Consider the following 20,057-nt stretch of genomic DNA (forward strand, 5'->3'; position numbering starts at 1 on the left):
AAAGCGATCTACGATCGGCCAAAGTGCATTCGCCGAGTGCCGGTAGCTTCGTATTCGCTGCGCTTTCGACGTTTAGTTCGCGTTGAAGCGAGAGCCAGCGCGAAGGTCAATTTGACGCTGCCGCTGGCGCGCTTTCTCATTCCAGCGTTTGACGAGCTCCTACGGTCATCGACCAAGATGTGTTCAATATTTACCTGTGGGCGCGTGACACCGTGCTCGTTTATATAGCTAGTAAGCGAATATCTACAACCTTATACGGCCGATATAAACTACTATCCTTACTTCGTATAGCTGTCAACTAATTTGCTATCGCAATCGATGCTTCGCCTTTCAGGCGAAACTGCGACGTTTTTGTTATAGCTAATTTACTTTGGAAGAGGCATGTACCAATGTTTTTTCCGCACCTTGAGGACGCAGTCCAGGAATTTCAACTCCTTTATTTCTTCTAGTGTTATGTCACTCTCAAAGTCTTCCTTGACGACACTGTCCAATTCCTCCTGGATTTTCGCTTGAACGTCCGGGTAAAGTGCAATCAGGTATAGAGACCACGCAATTCCCATTGCTGTGGTGTCGTGTCCCTGAAAGGCAAAATAGGTGTTGCATTCTCAGTCCACTAAAATATAGCGAAGAATGCCCTTGTGCATTGTTTTCAATGGAGACAAAAGTAGCAACGCTCAAACATTTTTCAAAGCGGCACTTATTAAATTTGGGCATTGCAAACAGACTATCGCTGTGCGTGTATGACGCGCTGAAGACCATGTCTACGAAGTATCAATCGGCATGACAGCGCGAAAACAGCTGAAATGTCAAGCGAAACCCCGCGCGTCCTTCTTGGCGAGGAAGCCTAGCTGTCAGCCATAGTAAAGGTCACGTGCAGGAACGCCGCTACGCACTGCTTGCCACGTCACCGATTACGGCACGTGACCTGCCAAGGTGGCATAGTGGCTATGGTCTAGCGCTGCTAAGCCCGAGGACGCGGTATCGAATCCCGGCCGTGGCGACCGCATTTCGATGGTGGCGAAATGCAAAAACGACCATGTACCCTGCGTTAGGTGCACCTTAAAGAACCCTAGGTGGTTAAAGTTTATCGGGAGTCCCTCAATACGGCGTGCCTCATAATCATATTATTGGTTTATGCCCGTAGAACACCAGAGTTTATTTTTAATTATGACACGTGACCTGTGTAACGCTTTTAAACGAGAACGCGCAAATAACCACTGGAAATAGGGGACATTGTAGTAGCAGTGCTTCGGGCTGCAAAAACGTGCAGGAAACGTAAAACGAGAAGGCGGAGCTCGTGACGCAAACGTGCCCTTTGCTCCGTTATGACATAGGGCACGGAAAAGAGCTTGCGGACGCTTGTCGAGGCCGAGGGATGAGAAAGCAAGACCGAATTTGAAAAAAAATAATGCGGCAGAACAGATGTGACGATGTCTGTCAACGGTAATGTGTTAGCATTAAATGAATATAGCGACACAACGTATTGCCACCATCGAAACGAGTTATGCATGGGGCGTGTACTGCAGCGGGACATCTTTCTCGCCTCCCCAACAAGACTCGGCGGCAACTGGCGCTGCGGCCGGGAAGCCTCCGCGTGGCCTCAGAAATGCATGGCGCGCCGGTGCCATGCACTGTGGTGTTTTTGCTGGACACGATGTGCCACCTAGTGGTGCTGCCCAGCAGTCTGCGCATGGCAGTCTGCGCTGGGGTGTGCGAACATTTGCTGGCTCTCTGGTCGCACGCCCAGTGGACATAGTTGGCGAGAGGTTCATTGAAGGGCGTCACAAACCCAGTGCATTCGTGGCGCAGCTTCACAGACGTTCATTGGCGTGAAAAAAGTTCACGGATAACCGGCATATACCCTGTGCATTCGGAACCCCTGTGACGTGGGTTCGATCCCGCCCAACATTGGAGAAATTAAGATGATCTACTCGTCATTGTGGAGCTGCACATTCCGAGTGGCATGTACCTAGTTACCCTAGTTACCCTAGAAATTCCCGTGCCCGCAAGGAATTGTTGCCGTACGAGTCTACACACTCCAAGACTTAAAAGTGCGATTGCCACTATGTGCCTCGAATCCGCCCTTACAAGATCGTGCTGTCATAAGGCACAAGGAAGCTTTGACGAACAGATTTTGAAATTCAGGAAGGCTGGCATCCCTTGTTTATTTTTAAGCACACGGTTTCGGAGGCGTTATTGAAAAAGGTGAAAAAAGAAAGAAAAAGAAGCACTGAAGAAGGTCAAACATTCGAAAAGAAAGCTAAACCAGTCGTGATTCCGGAGTGGGCCCGGCGAAAGCTTAAGGATCGGACGACTGAAAATGTCTCGTCTTTTCGTCTTTCAGACCCTGTTGCTGACAACCGCCGGATTATTATCGTCACCAACTTGGATGGTTCATCTGAACTGTTCCTCAGCGTCATTGTGCAGTGCTTCACGTTTTTTCGTCGGTGCACGGCATGATTTGGTTATGGATCCGCCCTTCATCAGTAGAGTGACATCATCAACGAAAGCCATTATAAAAGCAGATCGGAGCCAAGAACCCGACAGTGGGCCCGGCGAAAGCTTAAGGATCGGACGACTGAAAATGTCTCGTCTTTTCGTCTTTCAGGTTAGTTATAACACATCCTATAAAAGCGATAATCGTTTTCTGGTTGTATTGCCGTGCCCACGACGGTTATTACTCATTATGAATGATTGCTTTGATGTTTGCAAGCTATTGTTGTGCGGGGATATTGAAGAAAATCCTGGTCCGTCTGTTAATGAGATGTTTGAAAAGCTTTTGGTGGGTCAGAAGGATATTAAGGATGAATTGGCAGAGGTCAAGAAAAGGCTTGAAGAAATTGAAATGAATATGAATATCTTCTTTGAGAGGATGAGCATGGTTGAAAAAAGAGTGAATGAAATATCCGTGAAGGATGATACCCTTGACAAGGTAACCGAATGCGTTTTCAGCATTGAGAAAACTTTAAAAATGCATGAAACAAAACTGGTGGAATTGGAAGACCGCAGTTGAAAGAATAATCTCCTCGTTTTTGGCATTAAAGAAAACAAGATTGAGACAGAGTCTGAGTTGCGCAATAAGGTCCTTAAAGAGGTTTTTGACGAAATTCTTGGTGTGAACTGCTCCTCTGTAGCTAGCATACACCGCCTTGGTAAGGCTTCAAGGGAACGTCCAGTTATACTTTATTTTCAAGATTATTTTAAAAAACAGGCGATGTTTCATAAGTGCGGAAAATTGAAAGGTACGCGCATACTTCTGCAAAATGATTATTCTGCTGATACATTAAGACGGCGGAAGCAACTTTGGAAGAGTGCAGAGGCTGAGAGGCTATCAGGTAAACGGGTGTCATTGATACACGAAAGACTGCGCATTGATAACCAGTACTTTGTGTGGGATGATGCGACTAACACGCGCACTGTCTGTAAGTATCCTGATAAAGCAGCAAAAGTTGCATAGCTCAAGGAAGCAACAGAACACGAGTTGCGCATGCTTTCGTTTAAAGCCAGAAGTGTAGTAAATAAAACAGATAAAATTGAAGCTCTGCTTTTATCCTACAACCCACACTTGACAATTTTGACCGAAACTTGGTTGCATGACGGTATTAGGGACGACGAAATCATTCCTCCCGGGTATAAGATATATAGGCGTGATCGTGCATCACGTGGCGGCGGTGTGGCTATAATAGCCAAATCACATATTAACGTAAAAGTATTGTCTCAAATAGGTGAGCACGAAAGTTTGCTTGTACTCGTTTCCTTGAATGGTGTTTCATGTATCGCGCCCCTGATTCCGAATTCTCTTTTCTTCTTAAGTTGTACGACGAATTCCTATCACTAAATTCTAAGAACGTAATTATGTCTGGTGATTTCAACTTACCTGGAATTGATTGGAGCAAACTTGTGTATGGTCCTAGTGATCACGGTGATGTATTGTTAGATCTTATGTTAGCATTAAATCTAGACCAAGTTGTTAACGAGTGTACACGTTCAAATGCTGTCTTAGATTTATTGTTTATCGGACAGCACTTTTCGTCTGGAGAAATAAGAGTGGAACCTGGTGTTTACGATCACAGCCTGCTTTCTTTTTGTTGGGATGCTAACTCTGTTATTGCTGCGACTGATAAACGAGTTGCTTATGGTAAAGACTATGCACGCTGCAATGGTAATGATATTATTGATTACCCTGGAGCTACACTTGAAAATGAAACCAATAGTGACGTTGAAAGCATGTTGACTCGTCTTAAGGATGCTGCCGAATACTGTCTTGAGCATTTTGTTCCAACCAGAGCTGTGCGCACAAGACGTAAAAAATCCTGGGTTACCAGACAGGTAACCCAGGAATTTTTAGTTTACGCTTAAAGCGTAAACTAAAGCGCCTGTGCAAACATAGGCATATATCACCCCAACCATGGAATGACTTAAACATATTTTAGCGGGGAAACTTAGTGAAGCTAAGACATACTATCATAATGTCACTCTGCCAGAATTCATTAAAAGTAATCCTCATAAGTTTTGGAGACACCTTGGTAAAGCTACAGATAAGGTACAAGAAATCATGTTAGGTAGTAAACGTGTTACGGAGCCACAAATAATTGCGGATAGTTTCAACGATTTTTTTACAGTGTCTTTACTATTGAGTCCATGCATGCAGAATCTAAACATGTCAGAGATGATACCAATGTGCCAATGGTTGCTGCGGAGGGTGTTGTGTCCATGCTACGGAAACTGAACGATAAAAAAGGCCCTGGCCCCGACGGTCTGCCGAATGCCTTTTTAAAGCGTTTCTTCTGATCATCTAGGCTTGTCCTTGGCGAAATTATTTAAAGTTTCTTTAAAATCCGGAGAAGTACCAAGTGACTGGAAGAAAGTGAGAGTTGTCCCAATTCACAAAAAAGGGAATAAGCTACTAGTCTCAAATTACAGGCCTGTGTCCAATGCTTCATCTTGTTGTAAATTGTTGGAGCATATCGTTGCAAGGGAAATTAGAACGTATCTTACAGAGAACAACATTTTGTCACCTTATCAGCATGGGTTCCGGGAAAGTATGTCTACAATAACGCAATTAGTAACAACGGTTCACGATATTTCAATGGTTCTTGATAAAGGTGGCCATGCTGATATGCTATTTCTTGACTTTTGTAAGGCCTTTGATAAAGTGTCACATTCCAAACTTTTGCTCAAACTTGAACTAATTGGTCTTTCGGATTACCTTAATAATTGGATTGCATCTTACTTGAAAAACAGACAACAATTTGTTGATATTAAAGGTTGCCATTCTCGACTGCTTCCTGTTAACTCCGGTGTGCCGCAAGGCAGTGTATTGGGACCTTTGTTACTTTTAATTTATATTAATGATTTAACAGAGCACATTTCATCATCAGTGTCGGTAAGGTTGTTCGCAGATGCCTGTATTATTTTTAAGCAAGTAACTTCTACCAATAACCGTGATTTGCTCCAACAGTCCATTGATAATATAAGTTCCTGGTGCCATTCTTGGGATATGTAGTTAAATGTAGGGAAAACAGTTTTGCTAAGAGTCACTAGAAAAAAGACCCCCAGATTATTTGAGTACTGCTCCAGCAATAATCCCATTCAAACTGTTGACAGTTACAAGTATCTTGGAGTTACTTTTACTAATAAATTAACCTGGTCTAAACATATATCTGAGACATGTTCAAAGGCATTTAGGAAGTTGTGCTTCTTACGCAGAAGCCTTCGTAATGCTCCTCCTCATGTGCGCTTGCTCGCTGTATACCCCTTACCAAAATTTTTGTTGAGAATGCATTGAAATATCATTGGGCAATGTTGAGTATCTTATTGAGCGTTCATTGGGAGTTTGTTGGGATATCATTGAGGAAGGTGTTGAGGGCTCTTGAATATTGGCCACTGAAATTTTATTGAAACACAATTGGGCAAGTCAATGTTGAATAGTTGTTGAGTTAGTATTGAAAACACATTCTGCTTAGACATATCATTGTGTAATTGCTGTTGAATGTCTGTTGGGCTTCCATTGATGCAGTCTTGAAATGCTGTTGTGATTGTTCTGTTGCCCATTTGTGGAGTGATTATTGACACAGCATTGAAAAGTACATTGTGCGCCTGTTGAGATGGCATTGATATTTCGAAAATTGCCACTGAAATATCATTGATATTTTGTTGGGCTTGTGGCATTTTAGTGCACTTAATTTTGAAATTGCTTTGCTATTTGCACTTGCATGCCCCGGTGCCTCTTCACATAACTTTCCCTAATCCGAACGGAAGCAAAGGAGCGACTGACATATTTCATGTACCCTAATATGTAATATAGCGTGCACATGACACATTATTACAGTATATAAGGCACAACTGTATGAAACCTGAAGACATACACTAGTGTCTACAGTGCTATTAAGTGTAAGGGAGCAGAACTATAGCACACATGCTGAAAAAATGTAGCAAAAGCGTACACATGCCTAGTTAAACTCGCAACAATTTTTTCTGGAAAATATACAACGCCACCTGCACTTACAGCATAAAAAAAGCTTCATCTGCCTGTACAGCACAGCACAAAGCAGGGTCATGAGAACTGAAAAGTAGAACTCAGTGGTTTTAAAACTACGGTGATGATGGATGAAATTGATAAACTTTAGAAAGTTATCACTCTTATTGGCTACCTAAGGGACTCCTTGAACTTGACCAACAAAGATGTACAGCAATGTTAAAAACAAACGGAAGATGGAAACCTATAGCCTTCTTGCAGGAATAAACAATGCAAATAGCCTTATGTGTCACAATTTTACGAGCACTTTGGCAATTTGGTGTATGTACAGACTTGAAAAACAGCAGCTCAAACAGAGATGCGAACGCTGAATTAAGATAAGAATACACACGAATGCTCACTCAACTTGCAAGTTTATTACAGCAGAAAGAATTATATTTCACAATTACGGCAGAAAAAAAATATATTTTGTAAAAACAAGTCAAGTGACTCAAAGGCAGACCTTAAGCATACCCTTGTAACTAACTTTGAACACATGAACTCTTGGCTTGCATACATAAATACAAAAATGAAGACCACTCGATACTTTACAGTAAAATGCTTCACACACCCAGTAAACACTCACAGAAGGGTTTACGGCTGCCTGTGAGTAGGCAAAATAACAAGTAAACTGGAAACAAATGACTTCATGTATATATATACAAAACACCTGAATCGTGTTTTTCAGAGGTAAACTTCTAAAACATTTGTGCTGTAAAAGCAGCTTACCTCCCCGGCATAAGTGAAGAACTGCACAGTATTTCAAGACAGTAGAGGCTTGGGCTAGTCGGTGCATACTCGAGAGGGAAACAGCGCAAAAAAACACAAGAAGGGACAAGAAGCGCTGGTGTGTGTCTCCCTTCTTGTCGTGTTTTTTCGTGCTGTTTCCCTCTCGAGTGTGCACAGTATTTAATTTCTTGTGTTACTTTTGGGTACGGAAGAGTTCACTGGTGGAATTTTCGCATTTAGTGAGCTCATCAGTGAGTTTTTTTCTGGGCTTGAACAAAGCTAATGAAATCATTTTTGGGGCCTTTTTCACCCTACACAGCAACTAACTGGTACCTCGGTCAATAAAAAGCTAATGCAAGGCTAATACTTTCAATGATATAATAAAGTGACATAAAATACACAGACAACTGGAGTGACACACAGCTAACGCAATTCCCAAAAGTGAAATAAATGATCACCTGCATCATCAAAGAGCCCAGAACGACTCATTATAAAGCATGAGAAAAGGTTTCAATAACTGTACAGCCAGATTGGAGAGCTAGTAAAAAACGCAAATAAATGCACATACAAAACACCATTTACCACACTTGCGCACATGAATATATATAACTCCACCAGCATTTCGCTGCATAAAATATATAAAAGTTGGGACAAAGCAGTAACTGAAAGACGGAAGGAGCTGCACTACCCATGTTGAAAAATAACATCGAAAGTGACATACATGCATATTTAATCTGACAGAAAACGTCTTTCCAAGCTATATATTACAAAAACTGTACAACAACGTTAAGAACAAACGAGATGAGAAGGTATACCATTCTTGCAGAAATGAATAGTGCAAATAACTTCATGTATCTCAATTTTATGGATACTTTGGTAATTTGCTGTGTGTACATACTTTACAAACAGCTCAAACAAAGATGAGAACGGTGAAGGTAGGAACACACAATAATGCTGACTCAACTAGAAGTTTGTTCGTGACGACAAAGATATTAAGCACACTGGCCAACTTGACAAAGAAATAGCCATGCATGCGTGGCAGACAGCCCGGTGCAACAAAAAAAAGGAACAAAAGACGTGTTTTGTAGTATAAATATGCAGGTAAAAAGAAACAGTGAAAGATGTCCTATAAGTGATACCACCACACAAGGAGAGCTCTTTTAAAAATCCCAACTCTTTCCCATTAAGAGCAACAGATAGCTTATGCATTTGTCTTCTTTGCAATCAATAAATAAAGCTTCCATAATTTCTCTTGTGTTCTGGTCTTTGTGATGAAACAATTGTTCGTTCTACCCCTTACAGCAGAAAACACAATTTTGTTTAATCACAAAGGCCACGCATACATGGTTTCTTATCTTTGTCAAGTTCCACTGTGTTTACAACCTGTCTTCAAGAATAAGCTTCTGGTTGAGTCGGCGCTTGTATGTGTTCCTACTTATTTCATTATCCTCGTCTGTGCTGCTGTTTCAAGTACGCATGTACCACTTGGTTAGGCTGATAAACATTCTCACAAGAAAAAGGAACTACCTCCACTCACAAGGTAGCCAATTCTTTACAACTAAAAGGCAGAACAAATCAAAAGTAAGCCTTCACAGCGTCCATGAAAGTAAGTCTTCACAGCGTCACAGCGTGACAGCGTACACCACAGGGCAGAATAAAAAAAGTGTCACAGTTTCGCCCTAAGGGCGAAGCAATGAATGCGATAGCAACACAGCAATGTCATACGAAGTAAGGTGAGCGGCCTTGGTAGCAATATGAATTGTAGTAAACATGAGCTGATTAAGTAAGCAGGTGTGCTGCGGCGTAAGTAGACCGACATGAAGAGAGACTCGATGACCACGAGAAGGCGCGTGTGAAACGGTGGTGTTGATGAGAAGCGCTTACCGTGGGCAGCGCGTGCGAAGGGACACACCTGTAGTGCTGCACTGCCGATCTGGGCAGCATTGCATGTGTAGCGTGCGTTGGAAAATGTGGCCCGACTATTACTAACTGAATGAACAAGCGTGGTGTGAGCGCGCACAAACAAACATGAATAAATCACACTGAATGACTGCAGCCAACGACTGTCAAAACGCTGGCAGCGCAACGTACCTTCGCCCGCGCAGGTACGTGTGGTCTATCGCTTCAACGGAAACTGAGGGCGCATAAACATAGAGAAAGAAATTCAACAAGAGGGGACACTCGGCAAAAACTGGCAACAGGAAACACGTCACCATACGTCACACTATACTTTTGACACCGAACGTTAGCTGCCGCGAGCATCGAAAAAAAAAGAAAGTGAACTTAAGTTAACGGGCATTGATTAATTTTTTTAATTACTTGCCGCGAAAACTAAAACGTTTTGCGTATAAATGAACTTAAGCTTTGCGACTTATTTTCCTTGCCTTACCTAGCCACAGGTCAATGACGCGCCAGATACATGCGTCATCCGCCAGACACTACCCCGAAGCCAGCGAGGATGGCTGCGCGCGCGTTTGCGCGCTCGCGCGCCGCGACCCGTCTGCTTCATTTTTTTTCTTTTTTAAATGTAACCTGGTTTATTGGGCTCTCGGCGTATTCTTGCGTTCCTTCTGCACTGGGACAAGACACCACTGCACTATTGGACTGCGGCAAGGTGAGAAATCTTGTTTCACAGTCTGCGACGCAATTAGGCTTACGGCACGGGACCGAGACTTAAGACGCAGTTAGCGAAAAACAGCTCGGCCATCCTGGCGCAGTTAATTTGAGTTAATGAATCGTGCTGAGACATGTTTCCGACGCTTCCTATGGCACTATTGTAACTTATTTCGGTTTTTGAGCCACACTGGCCGCAAAGGGCGCCGTGTCGCAGTTAGCGAGAACTCAGCCGTGGTGCATGTGTAGTCTAGTTCATCTTGCTAGGAGAAGTTTGTGCCGCTTTCTCTGACGCCAGACGTTACTGAAAAAGTAATTTCGTTACTTTCTGGGGTACTTTTGAGGCACGCTGGCCGCACCGCGCGCTGTGACGCAGTTAGCGATAAGCAGCTCGGCCGTGGTGATAAAGTTAGTTTGGCGTGTAATGAATCTTAGAGGGACAAGTCTGTGACGTTTTTTGTGGCTCCGCAACAACATATACCTTCTTTCGGTACTCACGCCTATTGAAAACGCGATGGGCGATTGCCAAGAGTGATAACATGGGGTGTGCTTCTGGCGCCGGCAGAACGCACGAACGACGAACATATCAGAAACTTGTAATTCGAAAATTACGTCTTCTAAAGGACTGAAAAACGGCATTGCCTCCACGCATTTGTCTTGAGTGCCTGTTGCGTCCGTCTCTATGTATATGTAGCGTACCGTCACGTCGCCCGAGGCCAAGTTTTGGAAACGCGAAGTCGCTCGTGTATTTGTGCTGCCAAAGTGCAGGAAATAATGCCCGGAAATGGGGGAACGCTTGGAAATCAGTTGTTTTCATGTATGTTTGGGATGAGTCGGGTATTTTCTACGCCATGTATGTAAAAGCGAATTGCTTTTGTTTGTAATGCCGCCCATTCACCGCTTTCGCACGTTTCGCCTCTACACGCAGTATTCCTATGTCTAAATACCAAAATGACTTGTAACATGCTGTTACGTGCTTGCAAGTGTATAACATGCTTGTAATTTACTTTTTTTTTTCAGCTGGTGCCGTCCGGTGGAGCTTCATACAGGAACTACTGCCTTACCTGCTGGTGTCACAACGTTGGATGAACGCACAAAAAGCGCGGAACGAGCTTTTATATAGAGCAAAATAAATATTTCCTCATTGCACAAAAGGTCTTGCGTCTACTTTGTGAAATTGCACGTGGCACAGATTCGATGGGACTTTCCAAGATCGTTCGCAATCATTTTTACTAAATAATAAACCGATTCTGCATGAAGACCAAAAAAAAAAAATAGGGCGGGGGGGGGGGGGGGGGCGCAGCCGGCGTGCTAGCTTACGTTCAAAATACGCGCGCCCAAAACCGAAACCGGAAGTGATGTAAGTGATCGACACCGACCGCTTGGCACACTGCAGTCAATTCGGCCGCTGGGCCCTATGGGAGTGTCCCCTCTTGTTGAATTCCTTTCTCTATGGCATAAAGGTCAGAGCCGAGTGGAGATAAGAGACGGTGCGGTTGAACGAACGACGACCGCGGTTGTTGGCAGCGTAGAAGTGCGCCCCCCCCCCCCCCCCCCCCGCTCGCTCCCTCCGGCGCTGGCTTCCCGCTTCCTTGCTTGCGCGTGGGGGATTGAGTGCGTTCGCTCTCCGTGATAGCGCGCGTCCCCGCACGCTTCCGCTGGGGCATACGGCGCGCGGCGAAGATTTTATCTATACGGAACCTCACGGCGACGGCGACGCCGACGGCAGAAATCCGGTTGAAGTGTCCATATAATTGCTATCGCAATAAAATAGTAAAAAATCCCACTTGACGCAGAGTGGCAACAGAGATGCGAGCTTCCTGGTGAATCAGCCGCAGATCAATGGATGTCTCTTGCGAGAAACGACGCCAAGCTGTTCTTGACGAACGACACGTTAGCACCTGGGCATTTGGTGCATGTGTAACCTGTAGAGAAGGGAATGTAGACAGAATTAGATAATGCAAATTAAAAATCTGTCACACAATATACATAACCACGCACTAAATATTAGTACACACTACACTGGCAATTAAAAATTTGCGTCGCTTTCAAGAGGGCCGACGCGAAAATGATGAAATGGGTTGTTACAGTAAATGTTACCAAAGATACGCACAGCGATGTTTGTTGCACACCGGTGAAATATATTCCCGGCTCTCTCACAACACGAAAGACCATGCTATAGTACACAGCCGATACCAAGCAGCAGTCCGAATCTTCGGGAGCAGCAGGGCAGACCTAAAAACTCGCCAAGAGCGATGCGCGCGTGAGCGTGCTAGTGAGAACCGGCACCGCTTCTTTGAAGCTTAGTATCCGCTGCTGCGTGGTTAAGAACATTCCGCGCGATTTGTGTGCAGCGCGTTGCGTACGCGTCCTGTGCGCATTGCACGCTTGCGTCTGTGCAGTGAGCTATCTTCATGAACGTGCCATTCCTCGCCGCGCTAACGGTGCTCGAGTGCGGCGCTTAGCTTGAGGCGCCGACGAGCCGTCTGGCGTTCCTTTCGTTTCTGCAAGCAACGCACATTCGAGTCGGCCCAGCTCAAAGAGGTATCAGAGAACGGCGGCGCGCTTGAGTTATCGCCTATTAAAAGCGTGCAGTACGCCTTAAACGGCAACACGTCACGTTTGATAAATATGCTTACTGCGGTTGGGGTGGCGATGTGTCATAAGGCAAGCCCGTCGGCGGCTTTGCCGACGTCGCCACCACGCCTCTGTTCATTTACGATGATGTGTATCCGTGTAATCATCGCGCCGATGCAGGACTTATCGGTAGGCTGTTCTCCGCACATACCGAAAAGGCGAAATATATTTTGCAGCACACCGCGACATTAGCCACAACGCAAATAGAGGCGCAGTGAACGACTACGCGAGAAAATGTGCACACTAGCCTTAAGGTATACGATGAGCCACTACGGATTAAGAATATTTTTTTAATATCGCAGTGTCGCTCCAAAGGCGAAGCATCGATTGCGATAGCAAATTAGTAGATAATACTACGAACATTTCAATCGAAGCAGCGGCGGCAGCAAGCGCTACCTTCGCGCGCTTTCGCTCCAGGGCATGCGGTTTGCCTGCAGAAAATGAACGGTGTGCTTAACATCTCACGCTCGTCCAAGTGAAAAAAAAAAGAAAAAAAAACGCGGCTATGTGCTCAAGAAAACGAAATCACTTACCTGTGTGCAGAAGTTAGGCTGCGGCTTCGTTCGCCTTCCTTCCATCATGAATTCTGCCGCGCAACTCATCAAAACTGCCAGGCTCGCACATCACCCGAAGACCAGTAGCTGCGTCAGCGAACGTCTTCAACGGATAAACATCCCACTTATCATCATACAGCAATTTCACTAAAACTTGCGTCATGATGTCCAAAAACAAAAGAAAAATGCGTCCAACAAAGCGCGCGTGGCACGAACCACCGCACAAGTTCAGACGAGTGCCAGAGTCGAAAACCGGTCACAGCCTCAGTATCGTATTAAGTTAATAAAATCGTTCCTACTAAAAATTACCACTAAAATCCATAAATAATGATTGATAATTTTTTTCATACAAAACATAATAAATTTTGAAGGAAAACTTAATTTGTAGCGTAAAAAAAAATAATACGATTAACAAAATTGCGACTACGAAACTAACGGCACACTGGATACTGTTGCAAAAGACTGCTCACAATAAGTTACGCACGCACACACTTAACCACTCATGCTCAAACACTGGTTTGGCGTTCATTGCGTCGCCTATGAGTAAAAGTTATTACTAATATCTTTATTTTTATGAACAGTAATTTGTTTAAGTAGTTTGCAGCACCTTTGCAGATGACGCGGTAGAAAGTAGGGTATAACGTGGGCGCGTAACTGTTGTTTGATTTCTTTAATTTCTCTTTGGCCTTCGTTTGTTTCATAGGAGAGCTGCAGGCTTGGGAGGCTTCCATGGCAAGAATTTTATCGCATGCTTCTGCAAGGCGAGTGTCGGGAGCAGCCGCTGAGACAGCGATTAGCTGCGGAATGTTGCGGCTGTTGCTGAATCCGAAACTCTTTCAACGCGCTGTGCTCTCAAAGCGCGTTCGTTGTTTGATATCTAGTACCACGGCCGTTGGATAAAACAATGTATTATGCTTTCGAGACACAGGGTGTGGCACAGGAAATTCTAAGACCTCTGAAGTGTATGTTTACAGCCTGTGCGCGCTTGCATCCTACGGCTCGCACAGCGCGTCCGATGCTCAAAGGTAGCGTCGTCGCTTGTCGGCGCCTGCCTTATCGCCACCATCCGCGCTGCCGCCGTGTCTACTTTTGGGGAACTCCCCATGCACGCAGTCACCGTGTTTACAAGTGAATTTCACATTCTTTTGCTCCCTAAAACGTGCGCATTTTGGATCGCACCTATGGCTATGCCATATGTTGTATGTTAAAACGACGATGGCATTTGTACGCCGGCGAGCAAGTCACTCATGGGCGATCATGAAGATGGTTCAACGTCGCAGTTTCTACGTAGCGTAAACGGCTACGAAAGCGGGCTGGTCCCGGACATAGTACAGTCTAACATGGTGCCTCAAAGCGCGAGCTGTCGCAAGAAGACGAGGAAGTTACATGGGGCGCGCGCGTAGAGCATTCAAAGCGCTGACTGCTTTCGGAACGAGAGACGTATGCGTGCGCTCGTGGCCTAAAGGTTAGAGCACCGGGCTGCTGCGCTCGATGGTCAACATTTGGTGCCGATTGTTTCAGGCCTTTTTCCAGCATGGCATTCAGCTTCCTCTCCTTAACACTTCCTGCTTTTCCATTCTTCGTCGCGTTTCCTGGTTGGCAACAAAGTATTTCAGGGACGACCTCCAGCATGATAACTGCCGCGTTGCGAAGAAAACCCGAGTCTCGAGGTTCTTCACGGTGCGCTTGCAGTCTTCTATGCGTGCTTGAAGAAGCTGCCGTTCTGCTCTCGAAATCACTTGATGGCCGAACGCCAATTTCACAGGGTGCTTTAACCGCAATGATTTTGGGATGAGCTGTTCTGACTTACAGGTTGCGTTGAAACGAAGATGCATCTTGAAGACTGCCAGTAGTGTCGATGCGCTCAAGAACTGTCGAATCCTAGTGATAACCGGTTGTCCTTACTTGTGGCGGAGGCCAATGTAGTCAAGAGTTCGACGGAATACTGTCTGGTCAGGTAAAATCATTATTTGTGAAGCAGGTCACTGACCAAGCTCCAAATAAAAATAAAATGACGTTTCGGGACCCGTACGGATTCCTTGTTCACAATGGAATGTCGGCTGAGCAAAAACGGTCTTAAGTAGTGTTGAGCGCATTACGCAAAGTCCGGGAGTACACGTGATTTAAAGTGCCAGATGATCTGTTAATAGTCGTTTGAATTATTAGCGATTCAAGATTGAGCCTTGTTGTCACGTTCTTCTCTGTGGCCACGATGCGCGTGTTGTCGCAGTTTATCTCGTGGCCCGTCTTCTCTGCGAGGGCATTTGTCACTGTGTGGCCTTTGGCGACATCATTCTTGTGCTGCTTGAGGCGCCTGCAGAAATTTCCGTTTTCACCGATACACACAGATTCACAATCGGGGCACGGAATCTTGTAAACCACGCCAGGGAAACGTTCCCGAGGGACAGGATCCTTCACGTTCATCAAATCACCTTTGAGTTTGCTCGCTGGCGCATGCGCGATCTGTACACCATGTTTCCGAAAGACACGCGCTAGAGCTTCGCTCACCCCTCGAATGTTCGGGAACGCGGCGCGCTTTTTTCTTGATGCTTCAGCATCCATGGCTTGAGTTTCTGTAGGCCTATTCTCCATCAGGGATTTCGCCGTCTTCCGAATAAAATTCCTTGTTAGTTCGGCTTCAATGATCTCAAGCTCTTCTTGCAGGCTGCTTGTATCGGAACAGGTGCGACAGGCCAGTTGTACTAAAGAGCGGACCACTGAGCATTTGTGGACCATCGGATGAACCGACTCGAAGCCGAGGTATCTGCCACAGTGAGTTGCCAACCAGGAAACGCGATGAAGAATAGAAAAGCAGGAAGTGTCACAAGAGAGGAAGCTGAATGCCTTGCTGGAAAAATTTCTGAAACAATCGGCACTCAGCTTCGACGTCAGGAACATGTTTTCCTACAAGTTAACTACTGCGGAAGAGAAAGTTCTCGGTCGAGGCCTTAACTTTAACCAAGGCAAGCAACCGGACACCGGAAGGTCGTGTGCGCGGTCGAAGGTGCGATAGGCCTTGTTGAAAAAGATATGCAAGACGAAATCCGCGCAAGAGCAATAGGTATACTCTCGAGGATTCGAAAGTCTGGCGCTCAGCAAGCTATCTCGGAAAACGACCGAAAAGCGGTCAATGCCTTACGCCAAAACAAGAGGATTGCCGTTCTCCCTGCCAACAAGGGTAACGTCACGGTGGTGCTCGACCGTTCCGCATACCAGTCGAAAATGGAGAAGATACTTGAGGACGCCACGACGTACGCCAAGGTTGACAAGGATCCGACCCCAAAAGTTCAAACATGCTTGCAAAAGCTTCTATCCGACATCTTCCTGGGACGTCCGGCGTCACAGAAGGGGCTATATTATCAACTTCTCTGCACGAATGGTTCTGCTCCCGCCATGTACGGGTTGCCAAAAATCCACAAGAACGAGACGCCTCTTAGGCCCATCGTCGACTTCACGAGGTCACCCCTGAACCGCCTTTCAAGGTACCTTTATAGGATCCTAGCTCCCCTCGCAGGCAAGACGGAAACTCACCTCCGGAACACAAGCGACTTCATAAGTAAGGTGAAAGGCATCAGCGTGGATGAAGACGAAGTAATCGTGTCGTTCGACGTATGCTATCTGTTCACAACCGTTCCGGTAGATCTTGCCGTAGAAACCTCGAGACGCTTGCTCCACGGTGACCTGACATTGCAAGATCGCACGTCGTTGGACGTAACTAAGCTCTGCGCCTTATTACGGTTTTGCTTGTCCAACACGTACTTCTCGCACAATGGCGCATTCTACAAGCAAGTTTTTGGTACCGCTATGGGAGCATCCATTTCAGTCACGACGGCAAACTTAACTATGGAAGCACTTGAAGCCAAGGCCTTGGAGTCATTTCAGCCCAGACCAAAAGTCTTCTTGAGATACGTTGACGATTGCTTCTGCGTCATAGACAAGAAGGACATGCAACGTTTCCTTGACTGCCTAAATGGCGTCGAGCCGTCCATCAAGTTTATGGTGGAAGAAGAAAAAGACGGTTGCCGGCCTTTCTTGGACGCTCTGGTAAAACGTGCTCCCACCGGCCTCAGCTTCAGCGTGTACCGAAAGCCAACTCACCCTGGTAGATACCTCGGCTTCGAGTTGGTTTATCCGATGGTCCACAAACGCTCAGTGGTCCGTTCTTTAGTTGAACGGGCCTGTCGCACCTGTTCCGATACAAGCAGCCTGCAAGAAGAGCTTGAGATCATTGAAGCCGAACTAACGAGGAATCGGTACCCCAGGCATTTTATTCGGAAGACGTCGAAATCCCTGATGAAGAATAAGCCTACAGAAACTCAAGCCATGGATGCTCAAGCATCAAGAAAAAAGCGCGTCGCTATCCCGTACATTCGAGGGGTGAGCGAAGCTCTAGCGCGTGTCTTTCGGAAACATGGTGTACAGATCGCGCATGCGCCAGCGAGCAAACTCAAAGGTGACTTGATGAACGTGAAGGATCCTGTCCTTCGGGAACGTTTCCCTGGCGTGGTTTACAAGATCCGTACCCCGATTGTGAATCTGTGTATATCAGTGAAAACGGAAATTTCTGCAGGCGCCTCAAGCAGCACAAGAATGATGTCGCCAAAGGCCACACAGTGACAAATTCCCTCGCAGAGAAGACGGGCCACGAGATAAACTGCGACAACACGCGCATCGTGGCCACAGAGAAGAACGTGACAACAAGGCTCAATCTTGAATCGCTAATAATTCAAACGACTATTAACGGATCATCTGGCACTTTAAATCACGTGTACTCCCGGACTTTGCGTAATGCGCTCAACACTACTTAAGACCGTTTTTGCTCAGCCGACATTCCATTGTGAACAAGGAATCCGTACGGGTCTCGAAACGTCATTTTATTTTCATTTGGAGCTTGGTCAGTGACCTGCTTCACAAATAATGATTTTACCTGACCAGACAGTATTCCGTCGAACTCTTCACTAAATTTTGGAGATTACACACTTACCTGGTATAATTACCTGGTTACCTGCTCTTACCTGGTACCTCGTGATCACTGTCTACTTGCATTTTCAATTACTCTTTCTACATATAAAGGAAGTAAACTCAGAAAAACTATACATATTTACAAGAAAGCAAACTTTACCGCCATAAATAACGAATTAACAGTATTTCTAGACACTTTCTTGCTGGATTTCGAAAATCGTCCGCTACAGCTCAATTGGGGCATGTTCGCCGCTAAAGTTCACGAACTAACTGAAAAGTACATCCCATTTCGCGTCATTACCTCCAATTCTGATGCTCCTTGGTTCAATGCCCATCTAAAACGCCTACGTAACAGCAAAAAACGCCTATATCGTTCTACAAATCATTCGCCAACTGACACACGCTTGTCTTCTTATAAGTCCGCATTCGACACGTACATAACAGCACTGAAGAACGCTAAATGTAATTTTCTATCGAACGTGCTTCCATCTATGTTAAAGACTAACGTTAAACAGTTTTCGAGTGTAATCAAGCCCTTGCGCAATGATCACATAACTCTGGAAGACCCATTGGGCAACCATGTACCTAACGAGCAGTGCGCTGCCACCCTTAACGACACATTTGTGCAAATTATTTCCATTTCCTGCAATGACCGCCTACCTCCTACTCGTCAGTACGTTTACGTAGCTTTGCCTCCAGTGATAGTTTCAACTGCTGGCGTTGCGAAACAAATCGATCCCCTGCATCAAACTCATCGCCTGGTTACGACTCAATTAACGCTAAATTTCTAAAAAATACAAACGCCGTTACTTCTGTTATCCTAACCAAACTTTTTCAACAATCACTGGATACGTCCACTGAAACTAGCCAATGAAAAATCGGGAAGGTGGTTCCACTGCATAAGTCAGGTGACAAAACTCTAACAGCCAATTATCGCCCCATCTCACTTTCAAGTATTTGCTGTAAGTTGCTCGAACATATAATTTTCAAACATCTTGTTAACTTCCTTGAATCAAATGCATTTTTCACGCCAGCTCAGCATGGATTTAGAAAAACATTTTCATGTGAAACTCAGCTTGCAATCTTTACGCATAAATTACATCGTATTCTTGATCGTTCACCATTTGCAGATTGCATTTTTTAGAGTTCGCTAAAGCATTTGATAAGGTCTCTCAGAAACTTTTACTTTATAAACTAAGTCAGCTGAACCTTGACACTAACATCCTGAAGTGGATTGAATGCTTCCTATCAATCTCACTCAATTTGTAACCGCAAACGGCCATAACTCACCACTTCGAAGCGTAACTTCCGGTGTACCGCAAGGTTCAGTGCTCGAGCCACTTTTGTTTCTTATTTATATTAACGACCCCTCTTCCTCTCTATCATCTAACATTCACTTATTTGCTGATGATTGTGTTATCTTTCGTGAAATAACTAATGCAGAAGATCCTAACCACCTGCAGTCGGATCTAACTACTGTAGCTAATTGGTGCAAAAATTGGTTAAAGGAACTAAACGTTGGCAAATGTAAAGTGATACGCGTTTCCCGAATAACTCTCAGATGCATACATATTATCTAAATAATGTTCCCTTGGAAATGGTTAACTCTTACAAATACCTAGGGGTGCATATCTCTGCTAACTTATCTTGGAATGTTCATACCGACTACGTAATTAGCAATGCTAACCGCATGCTTCGCTACCTGCGCCGTAAATTTTCAACGGCCCCTTCATCCCTAAAAACGCTTCTTTATACTACCCTTATACGACCGAAACTAGAATATGCATGTGCTGTTTGGGATCCTGCCACTGATAAACAAATTAATTCATTAGAAATCGTTCAAAATAATTCCGTTAGTTTCATCTTACGTATTTACAATCGAACTGCAAGTGTGACTGCCATGAAGACTAACCTTTCGCTTAGTCCACTTTCTTCTCGTCGCATAATCGCACGTTTAGTCCTTTTTCACAAGCTATACCATCGTTCAAGACTACGCAATGATTTCATTTTTCAGCCACAATACGTATCGCCTCGAATCGACCATT

The 20,057-nt window shown here is 45.0% G+C and overlaps 1 protein-coding gene and 1 long non-coding RNA gene across 2 annotated transcripts in view; one reads left to right on the forward strand and one right to left on the reverse strand.

Moving 5' to 3' along the window:
* LOC119447252 (cytochrome P450 4V2) overlaps window positions 1-20,057 on the reverse strand; it is a 249,406-nt gene that overhangs the window by 39,832 nt on the left and 189,517 nt on the right. The window contains exon 8 of the mRNA XM_037711486.2: window positions 405-578. Coding sequence (XP_037567414.1) covers window positions 405-578 — 174 coding nt within the window. The remainder of the gene's footprint in view (window positions 1-404; window positions 579-20,057) is intronic.
* On the forward strand, window positions 9,698-11,013 carry LOC125942552 (uncharacterized). Its single transcript, XR_007465199.1, has 2 exons — window positions 9,698-9,860; window positions 10,880-11,013. It is a non-coding gene; the product is annotated as an uncharacterized LOC125942552 (long non-coding RNA).

The sequence above is a fragment of the Dermacentor silvarum genome, chromosome 1 (assembly GCF_013339745.2).
Source record: "Dermacentor silvarum isolate Dsil-2018 chromosome 1, BIME_Dsil_1.4, whole genome shotgun sequence".
Lineage (NCBI taxonomy): Eukaryota > Metazoa > Arthropoda > Arachnida > Ixodida > Ixodidae > Dermacentor > Dermacentor silvarum.